The 25645-nt window shown below is 37.1% G+C and overlaps 2 protein-coding genes across 3 annotated transcripts in view; both read right to left on the reverse strand.

Annotated features, from left to right (window-relative positions):
• The window catches only part of rcan2 (regulator of calcineurin 2), a 98513-nt gene extending 89173 nt beyond the window's left edge, over positions 1-9340 (reverse strand). Inside the window, exons 1-2 of the mRNA XM_055185579.2 lie at positions 9170-9340; positions 5496-5713 (exon numbers count right to left, since the gene is read on the reverse strand). Of these exons, the coding sequence (XP_055041554.1) occupies positions 5496-5711 (216 nt within the window). The 5' untranslated portion in view covers positions 5712-5713; positions 9170-9340. The remainder of the gene's footprint in view (positions 1-5495; positions 5714-9169) is intronic.
• A 4885-nt stretch (positions 9341-14225) lies between these two features.
• Positions 14226-25573, reverse strand: cyp39a1 (cytochrome P450, family 39, subfamily A, polypeptide 1). 2 transcript variants are annotated; one of them, XM_055185564.2, is made up of 13 exons: positions 25428-25573; positions 25214-25319; positions 24320-24455; positions 23950-24124; positions 23216-23365; positions 22790-22883; positions 22591-22686; positions 22393-22483; positions 21088-21221; positions 20623-20718; positions 19693-19781; positions 15648-15735; positions 14226-14948 (listed from the first exon to the last, which is right to left on the reverse strand). In XM_055185564.2, the coding sequence occupies exons 3-13, from the start codon at positions 24414-24416 to the stop codon at positions 14880-14882; spliced, it is 1179 nt and encodes a 392-aa protein (XP_055041539.1). In that variant the 5' UTR covers positions 24417-24455; positions 25214-25319; positions 25428-25573; the 3' UTR covers positions 14226-14879. The 2 variants fall into 2 exon arrangements, with proteins under 2 accessions (XP_055041539.1, XP_055041538.1); XM_055185563.2 differs by having other exon boundaries at positions 25214-25556.
• Between the last annotated feature and the right edge of the window lie 72 nt (positions 25574-25645).

Below are 25645 nucleotides of genomic sequence, written 5' to 3' on the forward strand. Positions count from 1 at the left end.
CTTAAAATAGATCCTATGCATCACCTGAAGTTTCATGGGGTTAATAAAATCACAGCCTACTAAATTGATTCAGTGGCTCAGATGCACAAGCAGCAACTCCTCCAGAGGTGCCAAACACAATCAAACATTCTGACAGCTCGGAGAATCATGCCTGAAGCCAACGGCAGAGTACTGATGCTCCTTTGACACGCTCTGACCACCCTTGATCAATCAGCAAAGTGGAGGCATTCGACAGCGGGCCGCATCCTGGGGAGAGGTGAGGCAGAGACACGAGAATAGCAACGGTCTTATAGCTGTCATCTGTCATTAAGCTTCATGAATCCGGAGCGTTCCATTGCTCTCTGTATGTTTGCTAAATCCAATCACGGATGTGTAATACTGCACTAAAGGTCACTGTTAACAATTTCCCTGTTTTTTTACAGTACGGTACTGGCAGCACGGTTGCCAGTAAGTTACTGTATTTTGGTTTTACAATACTGTACTGTAATACAGTTTTACAGTACACAATTACTTATTACTGTATAGCTACAAAGCAGTACTTTACTGTATTTTTACAATATTTTGTAATTTTGTCTAATTTCACAGTATTTTTACTGTAATACCTATATTGACACATACTATCTATTTTTACTGTATTTGACTGTAATACCTATATTGACACATAAATACTATATCATTCCGCTTGAGCAAAGTGCATATCAATGTGGGTCTGCGTGACAAGTAGGCTGATTCTTCGGGTTGTGAGCATCGCGAGTGGTACAAATCAACCCGATTTTGTCTATTTTTACTGTATTGTACTCTAATACCTATATTGACACATAAATACTATATCATTCTGCGTGAGCAAAATGCATATCAATGTGGGTCTGCGTGACAAGTAAGCTGATTCTTCGGGTTATGAGCATGGCGAGTGGTACAAATCAACCCCGATTTTGTCTATTTTTACTGTATTTTACTGTAATACCTATATTGACACATAAATACTCTTTATTACTTATTACAGTAATTACAAATAAAAATAATACTGCACTAAAGGTCGAGTTGGGCGATACTGACCAAAATATTCATATAAATTCATATTTCTGTAATTTTGGGATAAATGGAGATTTGTGATAAATATATTCTACAAAGTGGAATGAATATTTTCCGTATGTGAGGCTTTAAAAAAAAAATTTAAGCAGGGGAGTGCTAAATGCATTATTCAGGCTACAGTATAAACTAACTTTTAGCAAAGACACTCATACACAACCTTGCCCCAATCCAAACTAACAGTGTGGTACAACAAGTCTCTTATTACGGATCACTAGGCTCACCTTTGAAACGATAACTTTCAACACTGTTACTTTTTGGTTTTACAATACTGTACTGTAATACAGTTTTACAGTACACAAATTATTACTGTATAGCTACAAAGCAGTACTTTACTGTATTTTTACAATATTTTGTAATTTTTGTCTAATTTCACAGTATTTTTACTGTAATACCTATATTGACACATACTATCTATTTTTACTGTATTTTACTGTAATACCTATATTGACACATAAATACTATATCATTCCGCTTGAGCAAAGTGCATATCAATGTGGGTCTGCGTGACAAGTAGGCTGATTCTTCGGGTTGTGAGCATCGCGAGTGGTACAAATCAACCCGATTTTGTCTATTTTTACTGTATTTTACTGTAATACCTATATTGACACATAAATACTATATCATTCTGCGTGAGCAAAATGCATATCAATGTGGGTCTGCGTGACAAGTAGGCTGATTCTTCGGGTTGTGAGCATCGCGAGTGGTACAAATCAACCCGATTTTGTCTATTTTTACTGTATTTTACTGTAATACCTATATTGACACATAAATACTATATCATTCCGCGTGAGCAAAATGCATATCAATGTGGGTCTGCGTGACAAGTAAGCTGATTCTTCAGGTTGTGAGCATCGGGAGTGGTACAAATCAACCCGATTTTGTCTATTTTTACTGTATTTTACTGTAATACCTATATTGACACATAAATACTCTTTATTACTTATTACAGTAATTCCAAATAAAAATGATATTGCACTAAAGGTCGAGTTGGGCGATACTGACCAAAATATTCATATAAATTCATATTTCTGTAATTTTGGGATAAATGGAGATTTGTGATAAATATATTCTACAAAGTGGAATGAATATTTTCTGTATGTGAGGCTTTAAAAAAAAATTAAAGCAGGGGAGTTAAATGCATTATTCAGGCTACAGTATAAACTAACTTTTAGCAAAGACACTCATACACAACCTTGCCCCAATCCAAACTAACAGTGTGGTACAACAAGTCTCTTATTACGGATCACTAAGCTCACCTTTAAAACGATAACTTTCAACACTGTTACTTGTTATGTAAGAAAATTAACCACTTGAGTTATGCAAAGTCAGGTTCAAGTTAATGTGAAGCAAGGGGATACTTTTCAAGAATTGCTGTGTGCATGTACACATTAGAGGAACCATTAATGGTTAGAAGAGAGAGCACTTGCTCTGTTTTATAAGGAACCCTTCTGATGACTCAACAGAGCGAAACACAGACCACCTTTTACATCATCCATGATCCAATGATTTAGTCTGTCTGAAAGAAGCTGTCAGGATATATCAGTGTAAGAAATGTGTGCGTGTGTGATGCAGCCCAGTGTAGGTCAGACCTGGCAGAGCTGAACGTATCACATGATCTATGTTCTTTAAAACTATTCGAAGAAAGTCAGAGCTAAATATTCCACTTGAGGTCAAATATTCAGTAACTCCTGTGATTGTTGTTCCAAGTGATGCAATGTGCAGGGGACTGAACTTGAAGCAACTACACAAGCTTGAGTGATAAATCTTAAAGGACTAGTTCCCACTAAAAATTTAAATTCTGACTTGATTTATTCCTCATGTCGTTAAAAATCCATGTTCTTATTTTTCAAGAATAAAAAATATATCAAAATAGACTTGAGCTGTACACGATATTCAGTCTTCTGTAGTCAGACGACTACATTTTATGTTATTTGCTGAACATGTTGCATTACAATGTAGCTCTCTAATGTTCCCAACATAATTATAAAAGTTAAGTACAGGCGCAGATCGTCTGTATGAGCAAGTGGGGCAGTGCCCCAACAAAATATTAAAATATAGAACTCAATAAAAACATAATCAAATCTAAACTGTTAACTCGTGAATGTGTCTAATATTTTTCAACAGAGTTTCTAAACTATTTTAAGTCGTAAAGTGAGATGAATATGTTTGGAAATTAAGCGCATTGCTTGGTTGGCTACTGTATGTATAATGATCGAGCTGAGAGGGGCAGATGCTGCCTCTGCCCCCGCAAGCTCAACAGTGCCCCACATGTAAATTTGTGGTGAAAAATGGAAATGCAGCGAGCCCTAATAGAGAGCCATATGGGCAGATCTGAATCCGCCCCTCTAGCTTTTACGTTACGTGAAAGTAGTTCTGGAAAATACTATATCATTCAGTGTAAGCAAAGTGCATATCAATGTGCATTTACGTGGCAAGTAGGCAGATTCTTCTGGTTGTGAGCATTGCGAGTGGTACAAATCAACCCGATTGTCGTGAACAGTTTTATTATAGAATTCGTTTGAAAGATTGTCAGTTAATGAGAAAATAGACTTCAAACAACTTTGCCCTAACAAGCCAGATATAAAAATTGTGCAACAGCCTAACAACCAATGGTTAGTCATTCAATAGGGCATTTAAAGGATCATGGGATGACATAAAGCTTTGGCTGGTTGTACTAAATGGAATAACGTGTTTTATTTGCCATGCTTACTTTTTCAAGCACTTATCAGAAAGGCTAAAACCAAATTCAGCATTAGGGCGCCCCCATCAGGTGGAATTATGGAAGGAGACTAGACATCTACTCAGTGTTCTGCATGCGTTTAGTCATTTAAAGGGACACTCCACTTTTTGAACATATGCTCATTTTCCAGCTCCCCTAGAGTTAAAAATTCAGTTTGGAATCCATTCAGCCGATCTCCGAGTCTGGCGGTACCACTTTTAGCATAGCTTAGCATAATCCATTGAATCTGATTAGACCATTAGCATCGCTCAAAAATAACCAATAGTTCCATCATGTACTAAGACCGACGAAAAATTAAAAGTTACGATTTTCTAGGCAGATATGGCTAGGAACTATAGGAACTATACTCATTCTGGCTTAATAATCAAGGACTTTGCTGCCATAACATGGCTGCATCAGGCACAATGATATTACGCAGCGCCTGAAAAAAGTCCCCTTTGTAACTTTCAATAGTAGGGGACTATTTTCGGGCACTGCATAATATCATTGCGCCTCCTGCAGCCACCTAGCCATATCGGCCTAGAAAATCGTAACTTTTAATTTTCAGTCTGTCTTAGTACATGATTTAACTACAGAAGTGTCAAGTTTTAAATAGGAAAAATATCGAAACTCTTTGGGGTTTTTTAGCGTGATGCTAATAGTCTAATCAGATTTAATGGATTGTGCTAAGCTATGCTAAAAGTGATAGCGCCAAACCCGGAGATCACCTGAATGAATTCCAAAACTGTAAAAATCAAATGTTTAACTCTAGGGGAGCTGGAAAATTAGTGTATTTTTAAAAAAAGTGGAGTGTCCCTTTAAATGTAAAACGTACCACTAGCAGTTAATCATATAGCCTACAATACAACCCAGAATCTGCCCCACCTGACCTATTTTTAGTCAACAATGAATTAAACTTCTGTCCTTCACCAAATTTAACAGCAAAAATTAAACATAATTTCATACATCACATTTTATCAAAGTTTTTACAACTGTTGCATATTAACCATACAAAATTCTAAAATCTGTGACAAAATAATGTTGAACTAAAACTGTTCAAATAAGCATAATATGACAGCAAATGAGGGTTTCATCTGTTGTAACATAGACGTCCATAGGTCATCATAATCAAATCATACCAGCAACAAAACCACAAACAGGCTTTCACATGAAGGATATAAACTGTGAAAGATACTCCCTTGTTGCTAGGTGTAAATTCATTGCAGATGGGAAGAAAGCTGTGTCGATGAGAGCCCACAAGCCGAATTTTGCACCTGATGTGGCCCACGTGGATAATTGGTTTGGAAAGGCCTAATTCACAATCATGTAGGACAGGTCGAGGGAATTGCTTTTCACTGGAGCATTCTAGCATTCCTGCCAATTACATCGCCATTGTTCCAATGTGGAGCATTTACTATGCTAATTCATCTAAACAGTCTTCATTCTTTTACTAGAATATAAGCATTTATCTGCATTTATCTGTAGAAATTCTGTTGTTGCTGTCATGTGCATAAAACAATTTAATATGACTAGTTTGTCCAAACAATAGAAGACATGGGTGGAAATGTTTTTAGAAACTCTAGTTTTCAGAAATCACATTCTCACCTTCAAAGGAGCGACTTTTAAATCAAGTAAAGTGCAGTCGTGCAAGATGAAGCAAATTGGATGAGTAATGTAACCATACCTTGTCTTCCTGGTCTTCAAATACTGATTGGTCCACGTTGCAGGCGAAGAGGGATGTGGGGAGATCATTGAAGTCTGTGATTTGATGAAAACTGTCTCCTAGTGAAGACTCCCCTACGGTGGGCAGCAGAACGACCAGCTCCTCTCCCCCTAGCAGATACACTCGCTGGAGAAATGGACCGCTTCTCATGTTGCCAAATAAATGCTCTCCCTTCATGGCTGTAAGGGACATAGAAAAAGAAACTGAAACCTACATATTTAAAGATTTTATTTTCAATTGAACTCAAATGCTGGTAAAACAAATAAAAAATAAACAAAATAGTGAAATGAATTAAAATTATCCACTGAAATGATTTCACTAGTGGTCTTAGACTTTTGGTCCCAGCTGTGACATAAAAGGCTCTATCTTTCACCCGGCGCAATGCGGCGCAATGCAGCGCAATGCGTGACGCAAATGTCTTTTGCTAGTTTCCACCCTGCGCAATTATAATTTTCACGTTTAGCGCCGCGTTGTTTAAATAGCAAATGCATTTGCGCCCCCTTTTGCGCCCATGGGGGGCGTTCTGGTCTGAAAACGAGGTGTGTTCAGGCACATTGTTGGCGCGTTGCTATTTTGAGGCAACTAAAATAGACTACGCCATTGACTTTAGACCAGGTTTTTGTTGGTCAATGGCGTAGTCTATTTTAGTTGCCTCAAAATGTTTTATTTTGTTATTTAAAGAGCGCATTAGTAATATGCGCATAAACAGGACGACAACGCGAGTTTGCTTAACACATACATGAATGCGCAGCAGCACAAAAACGCTTTTAAATATGAAAGATTAAAGGATTAAATGTAAAAAGATTATTATTGAGTCTCTTGGACATAAATGAGGACTATTTATGAGACGTTAGAAGGCACAAAGAGCTGCTTCACCTGCAGCCTGGTAAGTAAATAAATGCTTTGCTTTAAACAAATGCATCTGTTTTTAAATGTTGTTGTTTTTTAATGGTACCTCACGGATTTGTTGTATATGATGACTCTGTACCTGTGAATATGGTGAGATGAGAAACATTTTTAAGTAATGCTTAAAAAAAACTGACGCTGTCCAAGTGCTGAACCTTGCGGAGCCGTTTGTAAATTCTTTATCTCCTGTTTGTTACAAATAAAGTATTTTTAGAGTACAAACCTTTTCTTACATACTTGTAAATTATTTTTTGTTGATATTTTATAGCCATACATTTAAATCAATTAAAAGCCTGATTTTTTTACTTCCATGACTTTTTAATAATAAAAAAACAATTTCAATACAAGTGAAAAACAACACAATTATTTAACATTAATCTTAAACCGGGGATCTTCTTCCTCCGCTTAGTTTTTCAGTTTACAAAGTTCTTCATCTAAATAGGGATTAGACATAGCGCCAGCGCAACAGGCTTTTAAAGGGGATGAGAGCTGAGACTCTCATTGGTTTATTGCACATTACGCCCAAAATACTCCCATTAATCATTAAAAAAATAGGACCTACCCTCCTCGACCATGCGCTTGGCGCACAAACCATTTTTCCCGTCGTTAAATTAGCAAAAGTGGATTCGGACACGCCCATTTAGATGTTGCGCTGTGCGCTTTAGACAATGCGCTTAGATCGTTAAAACAGGGCCCAAAATGTTAAACTCATGTTTTCTATAATATGACCTCTTTAAATGACATATTGCATTTAAATTTGTTCACAAAGGGGAGTTTAATATCCGTGAAATGTTCATCAACACAAAGTAAACTGTAGGCTTACTTTGATACATCGCTCTAATTATTTCAGTAAACACATTTTAACTCAAAAACTAATGAGAGGTTAAAGCTGTTTAAATTATCTTCAATACATTGTCATACAGCAGGGGATACAAACAGCTTGTCTTCATGACAGGTGAAAAATGAAACTAGAACAGTTACCTCCCAGTACCCCACTGAGCAGATGTTAACCCCTGGCCCCAGTAACTAATGCTCCACCAAAAGATTAGGTGATGGGCTTAAAGTAGAGCCGGTCTCTTGTCAGCCCACACAAACAAGGGCAAGCGGGTAACAGCTTGCACCCATTTCCATAAGTCTGTTCCACATGCCCATCCGCCCTGTCAAGCCGGGTCTATGGGCAAAGCCAGCCCCGTCGCCAATGTCACACGCGCCATTAAATCTCCGGCAGCTATTTTCGGATCAATAGGCCATCGCCAGCCTCGCTTTCAAACACAAACGATCTCGCTTTCTCTCAGGGCTATAGATAGCGGCTGGTGCTGTCTGGTTCAGTCTTGCCATGTGTAAGCGTGGCTAAAAATAGGAATAGGACTAATGAAATGCAGAGATCGTGAGGCACTTGATGAAAATGAAGGGTTTCAGGGCTCCATTTCATGTGCAATATCAGAATGACCCCGCTTTGAGATAAGAAAATTTACATTTTATAGACACCCATGGTATTTAGCATAAGCATCTTTAAAGGTTACAGTTGGTTATCGCAGTAGCATTTTAGGCCAAACTAAGGTCACCAACCACAGGAAAATACATAAATTCTAATTTCTCACATATAGCACAATGATAATATTTCACCAGAAAGTCTGTGCCTGAACAGATAACAGAAATAAAGCAGTGCATTACTTTTATAGAGAACACAATGAGTCAATTATTTAAAGTTATTATATTTACAGTATACAGCAATGTAACAACGCAATTTAAAGGTAAAATGGAAATGTCCTTGCAGTTTTAAACTCTGCTGAGAAAACAACATAAACCATAGATTTTAAAATAGATGTAATGGTTGTAATGGGAATTGAATTTGTTTTAATGAAAACTATAATGGTTTCTGTTGGTCTAAGTGTTCGGCTATATTGGTGGTATATTTTCTGTCAGATGGGATCAAATAAAACACCATTAAATCCTATGAGAATGAGACCATATAAAGCAATTTTGTAATGGTTTTAATGGTAGCTGGTGGTTCACAATTATTTATAATTAAAACCATTCGAACCATTCAAAGAGACTTTACCTTACAAACAAGAACTATAAAGATATATCGTACTGCATTACGCAATTCACGGATTCAGTGCGCAAAGTACACACTAAAAAGGTTAAGTGTCAATCACAGCGTACTGCAACCTGTTTGCTGCATCCCTCCTTGACTCATCACTGCCTTTGTCGTCATCACCTCACGCTCACTTTTCTTGTCTTGTCGCTATAATGGCTTAAATTTGGCTTTAAGATCGTCATTTCTCTCTGATTTAAGTAGAAAATAAAGCATATTTGCTCCAAAGACGATACATCGACCTGTGCGCGCATCCGTCGATAAGGCGCACTACTTGCTGCGACTGTCAAGGTCAAGTAGTGCACTTCAGAAAGTAGGCTAGTATTACAAATCCAGTCTCATCAAATGGCTCTTTCTAGGTAACTTATAAGGCTGGTTATAAAACACGTCTATAATGCCCAAGTCTGAAGTAACCATAAACTATGTAAAAGTTATTTATTTAAACACGCTTGGAGCAAAACAACGCAGAATATCTCTAATATATGTACATACTATATAGATAATATAGGTTTTCTGTATTAATTTTAACTCCACATGTGCCATTATAAAGCGAAAAACAAATGTGAAAGCAGCAGTGCACACGCATTAATGATGTAATGGAGAAAGTATGCATGTCTGTCGGTAACGTTACCTGTGCGTTATGTGGCAGTCCGGTGTGCGTCTCTTCAGCGCCGTTGCTTTGTCTGAATCAAGCTCGCATTCCAGCTGCGATTCACAAATCTCCTGACGTTACTGCAGACGCGCGATTCACCAATGACCGCCTCCCGCCATTCAAATGATGTTTGCGCTGCCCGCTAATGAAATACAGCGCGGCGCGCGCGGGAGGGATTCTGTGACCAATAGCGTTCTTCCTCTATGAATATGCAAATGTAAGCAGGTACGTCAGTGGTTTCACAAGCAGTTGATGTTGCGTTGCCGTGAAACATTCAGCAGGTTGTGTTGGAAGAGGACGTGAGGGAGGGAAAAGCAAAGATTTCTCAAAATGATGAATGATGGGTTTCAAAACAGCCCGGGTTGAATATTGGCATGATGAAATTGCAATAAAATAACTTTGTAGCCTATATGGGGTGGTTTCCCTGACAGGGTTTATTAAAATGCATGTTTGAGTTGCCTTAATTTTACCTTGTACTGACACATGATGGTACTGACATATCAGCGTCATTGTTTTGTCTAAAGATGCACACCAGTATTGTTTTTTTGTAGTATTAAAACTATTACATAATTGAATGCTTTAAAAGAATACATTTAGATTTAATATGTGGCTATATATATTTATTGACTGTTAAATATAATTCTCTACCAGTCCACCATTATTATTATTATTATTATTATTATTATTATTTATTTTTTTGGTGATTTACCGTTTTTTACATACAATCATCCTCAATAATGTAAAGTAAAAAATAAAAACGTCTGTGAAAATAGAGCCTTGATAAATTGACAGAATAAGGCAACGTCAAAGATTGAAATAAAGTAAAATCAGTGATAAAAATCAAAGTTTGATGCTCCTATCTCATAATTAGATTATGAGACTTTAGCCTGGATTTCACAGAACATAGTATGCTAGATTATTTGAAAACATTGAAAAAGAAGTGGGAAAAGTAACATAAATATAAAATAGCACAAAAATATCACTGATGTTTTAATTTGTTAAATCACACAACTTTTGAATATTGTACTGTATGTGTGTTTTACAACAAAATGACTTAGGCCTTTAAAAATAAGACAAAATAAGCATTTCATTTAGTGTCTGGTTATTTTATAATACATATACAAATATATATCTTTCTAGTTACGCGAAGCTCTAGGATATGTTATTGTGCAAAAATTGACCTTGTTGTGCACATTGGAGGGGCCTTAAAGTGACAGTACACCCAAAAATAACAATTCTGTCAGAATTTACTTACTATCATGTTTTACAAACCTGTATACATTTCTTACAAACACAAAGAAAGATATTTTGAGGAATGCTTGTAAGCAAACCGATCAGAGGCCCCATTGGCTTCCATATTCATTGTCCTATGGAAGTCAGTGGGGCCTCTGATTTTGTTACTTTATATTGTCTAGGTGGATCCCAAAACAAGGTTTTAACAAATTGTGCTCAGCAGTGGTTAGCAGGGCCGGTTCTAGACATTTGGAGGCCCTAGCCAGAATTTATGTTGGTGGCCCCTCGCACCCCTCAAATTTTAGAATAATGAAAGTTTTCAGCGTTTTTCTTACTTTATAACAGTGGTTCTCAATCCTGGTCCTGGAGGCCCACTGCTCTGCACATTTTGTGTGTCTCCCTTGTTTGATATATTTAAAGATATTTCATAACAGGCTGTTTTCAGTTCAGACAATTCATGCATTTTAGTCTGGGACAGACTTCACCGCTTTGCCCCTGTTCGGGAAACCACCCCTTTATTACGTAAGTAAATAAACAGTAATGTAATGTTTTTTTAGCTGGGTGTGAACAGGATTACCCAATTGAACCAGTGTACAGTATTATCTGTACTGTATATATATTAGGGTGGTCCTTATTTTTTAACTTTTAAAAGTTCATGCTCTCACCCCACCAATATGTTTAAATTAAAAAAATAAAAAATTGGGCAACTTTTTTAAATATTTATTAATAGATTGCTCAAGACCTTTGTGAGTGTAACACATTCACGTATTATGTGATACTTTGTGCTATAGCATGTATAATTGTTTAATAATATATACTTATGGCAGCAATGGACTTATTTGACCACGCTCCATGCAATTATAAATCCTGTTTTAGTTGCGATTTGTCTTTTTTAAAGCAAGAAAGCTTTAATGTGAATGAAGAGCACAATAGACAATATACACTGAGACAATGGTTGAAGCAACACGAAGCAAGTCCGCTATATGGTTATTTGGATCAGAAGAGACTGAAATAACTAGAACAAAGTTACCCTCCAAGAAGCAAGTTTTATGTGTCTTGTGCGTTTTTAAAGGTGCAGTGTGTAATTTTTAGAAGGATCTCTTGACAGAAATGCAAAATAATATTCAAAACTATATTATCAGGGATGTATAAAGACCTTTCATAATGAACCGTTATGTGTTTTTTACCTTAGAATGAGACGTTTTTATTTACATACACGGGGTCCCCTTACATGGAAGCCGCTATTTTGTGCCGCCATGTTTCTACAGAAGTCCGTAACTCTTTCACCGCCAGCGTTTTTTTAAAAAGTTGCCAGCCAGCGCCAGCGATTTTCACAAAAGTTTAATGCCTTCCAGAAAATGTTCTTCTTCAAATATATAAAATACAATATACCAAATGAAAGAACAGACCCTCTGCTTTCAAACAAAAAAAAAAACGTTTCATCCTACCTTCAGTAGTTCTTTTGTAATCAGCTTTTGAATATGGGAAGGTTTCTGCAAAAACACCACATTTTGAGCAAAAAGCTGAGATAATTAAATTTTTGTGACGGACTTTTCATAGAGATCCCATTTAGAGCGATCTTTAAAACAGACACGGACATGCAGCAGCTTGCCATAGGGCAATACTTGCGGTTTTAAAAAGTTGCCACCTTGCGGAAGCCACCTAGTGGATAATAGCGGTATTGCGGAAAGACAGAAATACTCGTCATTGGCGGGGAAGCGTTTTCTCTTGATTGACGAGATATCTCGTCAATGGCGGGGAAAGAGTTAATGGACAAACTTTTTTACTAAGTTGTCTCCAACGATGACATGTTGGTCCGGTGGCGGCCATAGCTTTTCTATGTGTTTCAAAAGCAATAGATGAGCAGTGTACTAAAGCCGCCTCTCCACTGCACATGACAAACGACGACCGATAAGCCGGAAGTCATTCATTTCCTATGGAGAGTCGTAAAGGGGCTGCAAGAGCTGCCAACCATCTGCGGATGCGTAAATATTGGATCCGTTTTGACGGTTGGATCTGATAAAAAATTTGAACTTGTGCGACTAAACCGCATGCGATATGCTGACCGGAAGTGATGTATTTCATTGTATTCCAATCATGAACTGTGTGTGAGGTGAAAATTATTAATCCTTTTTGTTTAACTTTATTAGTAACACTTGAATCCTTAAAAAAACTTTTGATTATACTGATAATAAATACATTATCAATTTAATTTGTGTATGTTATTATTTTAATCTTGTCTTCATATGTTCTCTCCAAAAAATATTGTAAGTCTTTGTTCATATATATATGCATAGCTGTTTATTGTTTTATTTATTTGCGTTCATTTATTTATTTCACCATGGTAAACATATTAAAATTAAGCCTCTTGCGCTGGAATGAGCTTCTCTCCCATATACGATTAAACTGAAACTTCATTACGACTGCCACTAGGGGGAAAACTCTGTCGTTTCCGTATGTCGTGTGCAGTGGAAAGGCGGCTTTAGCCGTTGGTTGCAGATCGCAACCTCACCACTAGATGCCACTAAGATTTACACCAGGGGCGTAGCCAGAATTAGATTTTTGGGGGGTCCTATCTTAAAATGAGGGGGCAACTATATAAATATATATATAAGATGTAGATGGCACATTGTCACCGAATATTAATGAACTCTCATGCGAAGATGACAGCGTAAATTACGCAAAACAACGCGTGACATGAGCTAATCTAATCAAATTTGAAAATAGCTGCATTTTACAGCGCAGCATTCTGATTGGTCAATCTATCAATCAGACTAAGAAATCAACATTTTCTTATTTTATTTTAAGCAATTGGAAATCTGAGGGGGCCAGACATGTAAATGAGGGGGCCAAGGCCCACCCAGGCCCCCTCGTGGCTTCGCCCCTGATTTACACACTGCACCTTTAAATGGTTTAAGTTAAAGTTTTTGCAAAAATATGTGATTTCGGAAATATTCAAAGGCTTTGAGCAACCTCTAGATATTGTAGGAACAATTCAAATTTTTGCACAGTGTGTTTTTATTGATATCCTAACACATTTAGGGGGTGAAAGTTGAACATTTAAAAAAAAATTACCCATTATAAGGACCACTCTAATATATACAATACATAACAGTATTCATTATTTAAAAAATAAAACAAAGTATAGGCAAAGTTAAAGCAGAACTTGGAAGATACAGACAGTTCAGATAGCCTAATTTTATTTTGAACTCCATTTTGTTTGCTCTTTGACTTTGAATACAAACTTTTTTTACTTGTGTATTCTGATAGTCAACTCCCAATGCAATGCCATTATGTACGCTCATTTAAAGTGTCTGACAGTGTCAACAGCGCTTTTTTTATCTTGGCATGAACCGGCAAACAACCTAACCTGAAGTGATGCTGATCCACATAATAAAGCCCAATTTATTTTTATAATGCATTACATTCACTTCTGCATCACATGTTCGTTTCAGCTCAATCACTGACTTAAAGTCAGAGTTTTGGATGTTGTTCATAACCTATCTCTTACATTCAGAGAGTGGGACTTGTTTTGATAAAGTGACATTGGTTGGTTTTACTTCAAGTGAGTGACATTTCATCAGTCAGTGGACAAAGAGCTTAGCCTTATTCCAACACCTTTTTAATGAAGGGGATATCAGCTATTTCCCCCAGTGTTCATATTTTTTCTCCAACCCCCGAAAGATGACCCTGCTTGTCAAAATCATACTTGCAAAAAATATTTGGTACATTAACAGACAATTCAGCATCACAAGCTGAAACTCTTTACTGAAACCCAATAAATACACACAATTCAAAACAGCTTATTCTTTCAAAATGTAACTTAATTTTACATTTCATTCATGTAAACATTTTATTTTCCTTACAAGTTAAGGACACTTCATTCCAAACATATACAAATATTCATTGTAAATCATTCCTTATAATGTGTTAGCAAAAATGAGTGTACACAGATGCAGTAAAGCCCTTACAGACTTAAAGACAGATGTGCTTATAAAAACAATCCTTTTTACCACTGCAGAAAAAAGAAGCACTGCTAAAGCGATGTTTATAGATGTAATAATGTGTTTACATATTTTTGCTTCACAATGGAGAACCACTTAGATGCATTGTCTATAAACTTTGGCTTACTTAGTCTATTTCACGTACAAGATGTTTAGCAGTCACATACCCATGAACCTTAATTTACTTTATTACATACTTCCTGAATATGATCGCTCTCGGTTTGAGAGAGGAATTTCCACAACATGCTTTCTGAAATCTATCACCTCTATTATGCCATTACTTATAAAAGAGGTTGACACAACAAATCTGCAAAATATATACTGTAAGAGCTAAAAATACCTTTAGGATTCATAACTTCCTGGTTTCCTTGACAAAAATACAGTGTTGGCCCATGTCAAATGTCGGAAGATCATCCCAGGATACAACGACTTTAAACAAAGCACTAAGCACTCTATCTGTGCTTGTATTTCACAGCGAAGGATCCTTCGGGCTGCTGGGTTCCCAACAGATGCAGAGGGCTCTACAAGAACCATACGTGTGACATATATATTTAATTAGTAGTAATAAAATACATTTATCAACATATATATTAAAACTAGTAAAACTTTGACCCATAAAATAGGCTCGTGAGATGTTGGTTGGTGGGATAAACTAACAAAGTTATTTTTGGGAAGCCTGAGAATTGCAAGAGTAAAGCACAGGATGGTGCTTAAGCATTAGACTGGGCTGTTGTTGGGTAAATACTGCCATAGGAACACATCTGGAAATGATTAACCTAATGCCTACTTTGAAGCCATCTCTTTCAAGGCTTATTTAAAGGTGCAGTGTGTAATTTTTAGAAGGATCTCTTCTACAAAACTATATTATCAGGGGTGCAAAAGACCTTTCATAATGAATTGTTATGTGTTTATTACCTAAGAACGAGACCTTTTTATCTACGTACACAGAGGGTCCCCTTACATGGAAGTCGCCATTTTATGCCGCCATTTTTCTACAGAAGCCCTTAACGGACAATTTTTTTACTAAGTTGTCTCCGACGATGACATGTTTGTCCGGTGGCGGCTACCGTAGCTTCTCTATGCGTTTCAAAAGCGAGGGGTGAGCAGTGGACTGAGCCATTGGTTGTAATTCGCAACCTCACCACTAGATGCCGCTAAAATTTACACACTGCACCTTTAACCATTCTGCATTGGACATTCATCTTTCTCGGGCCACTTACCGGTTTAGGCACCGGATCCAACAGGGTAAATTCAAACTTGTGGAGAATCATGGCCACAAACATATGCAGCTCCATAACGGCGTACCACCTGTCGACAGTAAACAAACAGGTATTGACATCTATTTAAATAATTATTATAAAGTGCTCCTCACTTTCCAAGCCTGTTTGAATTGCTCCATGTATTAGTATTCTGATCGTAAACTGCATATACTAGCTGCCACCCCCTCTTGAGTGCAACTGAATACTATACAAACAGGCAAAATGTGAATCATTCTCCGGTTTTGCGTTTAAATGTTCAAACTCCAAATGCATTCGTAGCCATTGCTGAACCACAGGCCTTCTCTGGAGGTGAGAGGGGTTGGGAAAGATATATAAATGCTTAGATTGCATTTGATGGTTGGGAAATATGGGGTGGTTCCTGTGAAAGTGAGAGAAAGAAAGTAACAAAGGTAGATAATAAATAAAGTGAGATTAGCTGGTCGTCTATCTTGAAATAATTAGCCTAAGTAACCTTGGGGACGTGACTCATCCGGGGGCACCGTATTGGTGACGCAAGTAGCCTATCTCCTTAAATGATCAAAATCAAATCACATTGGGTGATGACACTCATGACTCAGTGTAGTAATTTATGTGCACAACCAGCTAAAAGCTCATGGTTACTGTGACCTCTGTTTAAGAATTAGCCTAAAATCCTTATGACACTATCATAACACTTATATGGGGTGGTTTCCCAGACAGGGATTATTATAGTCCCAGACTAAAGCATGTTTGAGCTGCTTTAATCCAAAAACATCTTGCACTGACTTACAGTATCTCATTATATATCACACCGTTTGTCTTAAGATGCACATCAGTATTGTTTTTTGTAAGGTATGTTTGTAAAACTGCATTAATGACCTAGTCCTGGATTAATCTAAACCCTGTCTGGGAAACTGCCACAAAAACATTTGTATGCAGTAAGTTTGCAGGCACCGAAGGATTTTTCCTCAGCAGACATATTATGGCAACACTTTACTATTATTCTTTCATATTGCTGTGATGCCCTAGCTATGCTAATACACCAGGGTTAGTCCAAGACTAAAATGCATGTTTAATTTACCGTAAAGGAAAACACCACAGTTTTTTAATATTTTACTATGTTCTTACCTCAACTTAGATGAATTAATACATACCTATCTTTTTTCAATTTGTGCACTTTTAATCTTTGTACAGCGCTTCTTGAATGTGTTAGCATTTAGCCTAGCCCCATTCATTCATTTGGCTCCAAACAAAAGTTTTATTTTGTGCCACCATACTTACTCATGTAACTACTCATGTAACAGTCTTTAAAGGGACATATTTTTTGAAAATATGCTCATTTTCCAGCTCCTCTAGAGTTAAACATTTGATTCTTTCTTTCGTTTTGGAATCCATTCAGCTGATCTCCGGGTCTGGCGCTAGCACTTTTAGCATAGCTTAGCACAATCCATTAAATCTGCTTAGATATTAGCATTGCGCTAAAAAATAACCAAAGAGTTTTGATATTTTTCCTATTTAAAACTTGACTCATTGATTATTACGCCAGAATGAAAGTATAGTCCTAGCAATATCTGTCTAGAAAATCGCAACTTTTAATTTTCTGTCGGTCTTAGTACACGATGTTACCGAGTCCCTAAGGTGAAATTGGAGTAAAAAAAATCTAAAGTTTAGTTTCATGTGCTCACGCGAAACCTTCGATGTGCAGAATTTTTTTTATAGTTTAGTTTCGCGTGCACATGAAACTTTCGCTTTCACGTGCGCACACGATAGTTTCACCTGCGCACTAGTTTTACATGCGGACGCGATAGTTTCATGTGCGCACCTGAAACTATAGTTTATTTAATTTTTTCTCCATATCCCCTTAGGGGCTCCATACGATGTAACTATAGAAGAGTCAAGTTTAAATAGGAAAAATATTGGAACTCTTTGGTTAATTTTTTTAGCGCGATGCCAATGGTCCAATCAGACTCAATGGATTGTGCCAAGCCACGCCGAAAGTGATAGCGCCAGACCCGGAGATCAGCCGAATGGACTCCCAAACGGCAAGAACCAAATGTTCAACTCCAGGGGAGCTGGAAAATGTGCATATTTTTAAAAAAGTGGAATGTCTCTTTAAATAGGGAAAACATGGAAGTGTTTGGTGGCATCTAAATTCATCCCTGTTTGGATCCTAAGGAATGAATTGGGCTAGGCCAAATGCCAACACACCCACGAGGCGCTGCACAAAGATCAAAAGCGCACGCACCGAAAAAAGATAGGTATGTATAAATTTGTCTAAGTTAAGGTAAGAACATAGTATATTGAAAAACAGTGGTGTTCTCCTTTAAAATCACCTTTTTTATTGATGTATATTAGCATAAGTGATATTGTTTTCAAAATGCACACAAATACTGTTTTTTTGTCAGGTTTGTTTGTAAAAACAACTTAAAATGTCCTAATTTAACTAAGGCCAAGTCCTAATCTAATCTAAACCCTGTCCGGGAAACCGCCCCTATGACCATAACGAGGCTACATGTGATGCTGCTCAATTTTCATCAAACTATTTTGATTTCATTGTAGTAAACAGCAACATTTAAGTTTGTCGGCTGAAATGTTTTACAGTGCATCTCTCCCAGATATATTTTCAGTGTGATAAAGGCGGAGCGTGTCTGCATCTATTTTGAAGGGACTGTGGACAGGCTCCAGAAAGGTCAGTGGACTGTGCCTTTGCTTTTGATCTTCATGTGCAGCTGGGAATGTTCCACAAGTCTTTATATGGCTCTATTAACGTCATACTGACCATGGCTGTGCAATCCCCAAGGACCCTGATGATGTCATCAGCAATCCATATCCATATTCTTCTCAACCTTCTCAACGTCCAATTTCTGGTTTTATCTTGGCGTAAATAATGGAAAAGAACTAAGATATAGGGCAATAGAGTAAAAAGAAAACATGGGCTCCTGAAGCTTGTGCCATTTGCTTTTTTGCAAGCGGATACATCAGTTTTGACCAAAAAGTGAACATTATTGCGTTCATAAACAGACGGAGGGAAATAGCGGTAAACAACATTTAGGGGTCTCAAAACATGGTGTGAGATGCTGAATGATGTTTATGCCAAGACGTCCATCTTATGCAATGCATAGACCAAAATTTAAAAAGGGGGCAATTTTGTGGGAAGGAACAACCACTGTCAGAAAAAAGGTACAAGCTGTCACTTGGGCGGTACCTCTTCAAAAAGTATACTTTTGTACCTAAAAGGTGCATATTGGTACCTCAGAGGTACACATTGGCAGTGTCGGCTCGTGACTCCTCATCCGAGGGGCACAAATTCAAAATATGTGTTCGGAGTGTCATGTGTGTTCCTTGTGTTTTCAAAATATTTGTTAATTGCGTCATTTGAACCATGTGCATCATGTGTTTCGCCAAAACAAGTGCCTGCTGCACACACGTCAAAACAGTTCACGACAAAAAGAGGTGCTCACGTTTACAAAACACACGCAAGATACCCCCTTAAAAGTAAACTTTGATTATGCATGAGATTATGCGAGTATCTGGCAAACGCGAGCGTCTCTTTTGTCATAAACCCTTTGGGCGCATCTGCAGCAGGCACTTATTTTGACAAGACACGTGATACACATAGGATCACTCGACGTGCAGAACACGCATTTTGAAATTCCAAACCCCACACATGACGGGCTACATACATGTTGTGACGAACTTCGCATCGAGCACCCTCAAAAAAAGAAGTCACCGGTCGCCACTGCACATTGGCACAGTTACATACTCAGAGTTACATATCTGTACAAAATTGGCACATATTAGGATCTTTTTAAAAGGTACCACCCCAGTGACAACTTTTGTACCTTTATTTCTGAGAGTGTACATATGAAAAATATATCAATGTGTTCAATAATAATTTTATAAAGTTCAATAAAGCTCATCTCAAAATGGCCCCTTTAAATCCTTTTGAAAAGAGTCAGCTGTCCAATGAAAAATTATTAGCACATAAAATGAATATTATTTGCACAAACATAAACGTTTTTCTAACCTTCCTGGACACTGATTTTTCCCCCCTCCAAATGCCACGAATCCCTCCAAGAGGACATTCTTTTCTAAATCTGCCTTTTCCCATCGTTCCTGTGGGAAGACAAGTTTAATCAAAAAATAATCCATGCAGGCGAGTTCCAGTTCAGAACACACCCTATAAACCCCTATGAGTCCCAAAGGTATACCAATACATATTAACAGTAATCTCTAAATAACTTCTTATAAAGTGTCCATCTGTCCACAAATGATCAATTATAATCGACAATCGCTGCTTTGAAGTCACCAAAATTAAAACAAATTCTATAATTGTCCAAATAATGGAAACTGAATAAAATTGAAGTGCCTTTATAATGTGATAGAGAGAGGTTTTACATGCAGGGTGGCTCTGCTTTTTAGGTAAACAAATGTTTTGCTAAAAAACGAATGAAAGCATAAAGATGTAGGGCTGACTCGGTCTACTATTTCTCTCAAGCCAGAATAGCATTAGTAGACAGGAGCGTAATGGAATCTCTATAGGCGTTTGCCGGAAGGTTAATTGTGAAGATAACTGTCAGGCGTTCCTCGAACACATAGACCTATTATTCCCGCTGTAATGGAGCGCAGCTGGAGTTTTCCAACACATGAATAGCACTCCATAGCTTGCCAGACAAAAGAAAACTGGGAATTTTTATTGAAAGAAAATACCAATAAAATGGATGCCAGTTCCATCTTTGATGCATCATACAGCAAAACAAAATAAAAAGACCCCTTTGGTAACAAACTACAGAAACATTCAATATTTAAGGACTTTACCTATTGGAAAAACGTTTTTTTTATGAGCATGTGTCTTCTGTCTGTTTAATTCTTATTTTGGTTTATAGTGGAATTTGTGTGTTAACCTCTTCCTGCGGCTGAGATCATTCAGAACGAACAACAGTTTTGAATTACTCACAGGTTTGAAATCTTCAGGATCTGGGAAATATTTGGGGTTACGATGAGCCCAATAAGGAGACAGCATTAGCATGTCTCCAGGTGGGATGATGTAATTCTGAAAGACAAAATGCATGTACACATTTACATAAACACGGTTAACCAAGAGAAAGCCTGGAAATGTTTGCTCTGTTCAATGTAGCGAGTCAAAGTGCAGATGCAAATGACTGAAAGTCCTATATTTTATCTATAGAATAGTGGAGCCATTATCTATGCAATATATCGCAGTGGTCTACATAATGCTTCAGATGTCTAAAAGGATTTTTATTGTCCTACTATAAACACAAGTGCACTTTTCTGTGACAGTTCTCAATACGAATTTTATTTACACATGACAGTTGCAATTGGTCTATGTGCTGCACTCTGCATAAATATAATAGAAATGCTTTATAGATTATAAATATATGAATAATCTCTAATGGCTGACCTGTAATTTGAGGGGCCGCACTACTTTGCGAGCAATGGCTCCAGGGGCCCTCAGCCGAATGGCTTCCATGATACACCACTTCACATACGGCATCTTCTGTAAGTCATCTAGAGTCACCTTTGTCTTCTTCTTGTCTTAAAGGCAAAATAAACACTACAGAGTCTATACACAGCCACAGCTTTTGATGTGTGCTTTTGTATAAATCTGTCACGCTCCCTCCCTGTTCTGTTCCCCTTGTATTCACAATTTGCCTGCATGCATCACATATCATCCTATACGCTTCCTCACCTGTCTCGTGTCTCCAAATATCCTCACCTGTCAGGCATTATAATCATCATCTCCTTGCGATTTAAGCACGCCCGTGGTTGTCCGTTCTTAGTCACACACAATCGTATTAAACGTGCAGTGTGTACATTTTAGTGACATCTAGTGGTGAGGTTGCGAATTGCAACCAACGGCTTAGTCCACTGGTCACCCCTCGCTTTTGAAACACATAGAGAAGCTACGGTAGACAAACATGTCATCGTCGGAGACAACTAAGTACAAAAAAATTGTCCGTTAAGGGCTTCTGTAGAAAAATGGCTGCACAAAATGGTGACTTCCATGTAGGGGGACCCTTGGTCTATGTAGATAAAAAGGTCTCGTTCTAAGGTAATAAACACATAACAGTTCATTATGAAAAGTCTTTATACACCCCTGATAATATAGTTTTGTATATTATTTTGCATTTCTGTCAAGACATACTTCTAAAAATTACACACTGCACCTTTAAATGTGTGTTTTCACGCCGGTCTGCCAGTTCTTTGTATTATTGTATAAAGATTATATATGATTATCCTCCTCTCTTCATATACCGCTGCGGCCAAAATAGAAATTGGGTGGCAAATGTAAAAAAAAGTTAAATAAAAACAGTAAACCAGCTTATAATAGATTGACCTTGACCTCCATCCACCAGAATAATTGGCTTTATTTTACTGTACACCCAATTCCTGAAAAGTGCCATTTGATTAATAACGCCTTCAACTTTGACAGTGCTAGATCCTTGATAAGATGCAAAAAGCCAGACAGTACTTTAATTCAAGGCCAATCTAAAACAATGAATGCATTACTGTAGTCCAAGGCCAATCAAATGCAGTGCATGAGTTACTATAGTTCAAGGCCAATGCAATCCATGAGTTTGCTGCCCTCTTGTGATATTGGCAGGAAATGCAAGCATAGCAGGTGTCTAAGCCTAAGGTATTATATTATCTAATGCATTAATTATAATACATTATAAACAGCTATATATAAACTGAAACTACTTACCTTGGTCTTTGAAAGCATCTTTGATCTGTTCCATTGCCATTTTATATACTTCAGGCTTAGACAAAATAAAAGCAACGGCCCAAAATGTTACCTAGAATAGTACACAATATTATATAGATGTGAGAGTAAGCCACGTGATGGGTACTGTTAAATCTGAATAATTCGATAAAAATACTGAGATATAACATTTTCACTTACTGGTATAGCATTTGCCAGGGATGCCCAAAGCATTAACAAACCGTAATTGGGCAGATATTTGTCTGATACTGATGTAGCAAGGCACTGTAGTAAAGTCTAAACAAAAACAAAAAAGTTGCAAAAGTTGGTTGATTGATGATTCAGAGCGCAAATGGACCAAAGTCATATAAAAACGGTATAGTATTCAGTTTATTTTTACCTTGTGACCATTCTCACTGGAGAGGGTCTCCTCTGCTTTTATAACCATATTTTTCAGGAGAGAAATAAGCCACTGCTTTGAGTTTGCCCATTCCCTGTTTAAGGATGGCAACTTACATGTAAGAAACATCACAAACTGTTTGCATAGTTTTTCAGTATCTATATCTCAACATCAACATTTTTATCTTACCCAACTTGCAAGTTTATGTACAAATCTATCATAATTAATATAAAACCAGAGAAGAAACATATGGCCTAAAAAATTTTAATTTGTTTAATATAGTATTTTATCCTTTCTGAAGCTTTTATCCAAAGCGACTTACAGGGTATAATTTTTTTATAATTTCTATCATTATGCATTGTGTTCCTTCAACAACCTTTTGCTTATGCAGTGCACTACCACACAGGAACACTAGCATGGACATACTTGAGGAATATGTCTGGAAGTTGAGATCCGTACTCGAATCCATCATCATAAGTTGTAAACTTATCCAGGAACTCCTGCTTGGTGAGGGGGGTGCTAGGGGAGTTACACCGGCCCAGTAAATTGCTCATTACTGCTGGATACATAACACTCCTAAAAAATAAGATGGCCGAGCATGATTTACAAACCTACATTTAAATGTATTTGTTATAATTGTCTTACTGTACTTATTACATTATATCTCAAGGTCATATCAAGATATGTCAAGTATGTATTGCTATATTTTACAATCCTGCAATCCCAGTGTGCAAAAAAAGGGGGTAATAATTCAAGCAATCAATACAGACCTAAACAACACAGATTGGGTTATCAGTCCTGATTCATAAGTTTATACAACAGATAAGATAACAATTACTTAGAATTTGAAAATCCTTGCAAACACACGACAGTTCAATGTTACAGGTTTTAAATTGCACTAAAAATGGTTCACTTATAGGGGAACCATTGTTAGTGCTAAACAGAACCATATTGTGCTATGTTGAATAATAAATGGTGCTAGTCACCACTTATGGTATAGGTGCTATAGCGCTAAAAATGGTTCTTCTATGGTTATGAGCTTTTGGTACTACTTAGCACCCTTTTTTACAGTGTTGTTGGTGCAAAATGTATGGGTGGTGTGTCTGCTGTTCTCTAAGTGAATGGTGAATCTAAATAATTGATGTTAGGAAAGACTATACTTGATAAGCTCATTTAGTTGTCCAGATCCTTCATTTCCTATGGTCTCCAAATGGTCATTAAACTCTTCACAAAGGGGTCCAGAGAGCATCGCTGTGTTGCCAGGTGTCAGTCTTCCCTTGACTATGGCCAAACAGGCTGGATGGCACTCATAAAAACTCTCCTTGCTGACAGAAGCTGGACAAGAATAAGATAAGTAATCATTTTACCACATACTGCAACATTGATTACATCCAGACATAAAATATGTTGGAGAAAAGCCATTTAAGATCCGCTATAAATTATGCATTTGAAAAAAAATGTATAGTAACTTTTTAATATTTATAATCGTATACATACAAATTATATAAAAGTTATTTTAAAGCATTATACCTATGTTGTAAACGGGTTCTTGCACCGCTTGTTCAAAATCAACATCTTTGGATGTAAAAAAAACTCGGAAGTCTTCGTGTAGGGTTACAAAGGTCATTCTCTTTCCAGCTGCTACAATAGTGAAAACTGGTCCATACTTGAGAAGAAAAATAAAAATTACTTAACAGTTCTCTTGCAGATGCTTGCATTGCTATTTAATAAAAACTAAGGCATCTTATTTTAAGGTCCACCATCAGGGTAAACAACAAGAAAGCACTCATTCCATCCTTTATTAAAAAAACATGTCATTAGCTTTCACAAAACTGGCACACCAAAACAAAAATTTTGGCAGTAGAGGAACTTTTTTTGCAGTCTGCCCTAGTTGCAGAAATTAGTTGTGCTAAACACATTGCCCAAATTCGGTAAGTGGCACAGTTCATAAACAAAACAGAGGACTCCATGATAAAAAAATAATTAAAGCAAGCAAGCAAGCAAGAAAGAAAAAATGCATAATGCTTATATATACCTAAATAATGTTTTAAGCTATTTTTTATTTATTTATGTATTTATTGCTGTTAACTTAAAGACAAAAAACCATAATAAGCATGATAGACATCTCTGAAAATCAAACTATTAGCAAAATTTGCATGTGAACAGCTGGACTTGGACTTCAACCCATTGGCAGATCAACCCAGTGTGATTTTGCAATACATGAAAATGTCATATGTCAAAAGATCTAATAATAAATTGACCCCTTTATGCCACAAATGCTGAATAATTGTAAATGTTTTAAATATTTAAGAGCAAAAACTGTCTGTTTGCACCTAAGTTCTGCAGAAAAAATCAATTCCATCACATTTTGTGTAATAATGTACATCTATTCATGCAAAGAGTTTCTTAAAAGCTCAAACTTACTGTGTCTCTGGCTTGCTGTATAAAATACAAAGGTGCCTTGCCAAATTCAAAGGCAGCACCGAACCAAGGTATCCATCCTTTTATGCATGGAGGGGCGTTTGGATGACTTTTACCAAAGAAAAGATTAATAGAAATTAATAAAATAATTACACACAAAATTAAAGTAAACCACTCCATAGCAACCCACAGAAGAGTCCTTAGACGCACAACTCACACGCCTCAAGTGACAGTGTGGGAATGGATACTGATAATATATACCACTGGGTCGCATGGCAGACACGATTCCTAGATTTCTTTCTTTAATAGTGTGACACTAAACTCCTCCTACCAGATCGTGAACTCACACACCCTCCTATTAATAATATTAAACTCTCTTATAATTACGCTAGCCACTCCTACCAGAATGCGAACCCCTTCCACTAATGCATAAAC

Source organism: Misgurnus anguillicaudatus, chromosome 18, assembly GCF_027580225.2.
Source record: "Misgurnus anguillicaudatus chromosome 18, ASM2758022v2, whole genome shotgun sequence".
NCBI classification, from domain to species: Eukaryota; Metazoa; Chordata; class Actinopteri; order Cypriniformes; family Cobitidae; genus Misgurnus; species Misgurnus anguillicaudatus.

Excerpts from the sequence above, each read along its gene's own strand:
- cyp39a1 (XM_055185563.2), bottom strand. The coding sequence starts at position 25,390 with ATGGAGTGGTTTACTTTAATTTTGTGTGTAATTATTTTATTAATTTCT. Across the intron at positions 24,125-24,319 it reads AGAACCCGTTTACAACATAG|CTTCTGTCAGCAAGGAGAGT; the intron begins GTATAATGCTTT and ends ATTCTTGTCCAG. Across the intron at positions 15,736-19,692 it reads AAAAATCAGTGTCCAGGAAG|GTGGTACGCCGTTATGGAGC; the intron begins GTTAGAAAAACG and ends TACTGTCGACAG.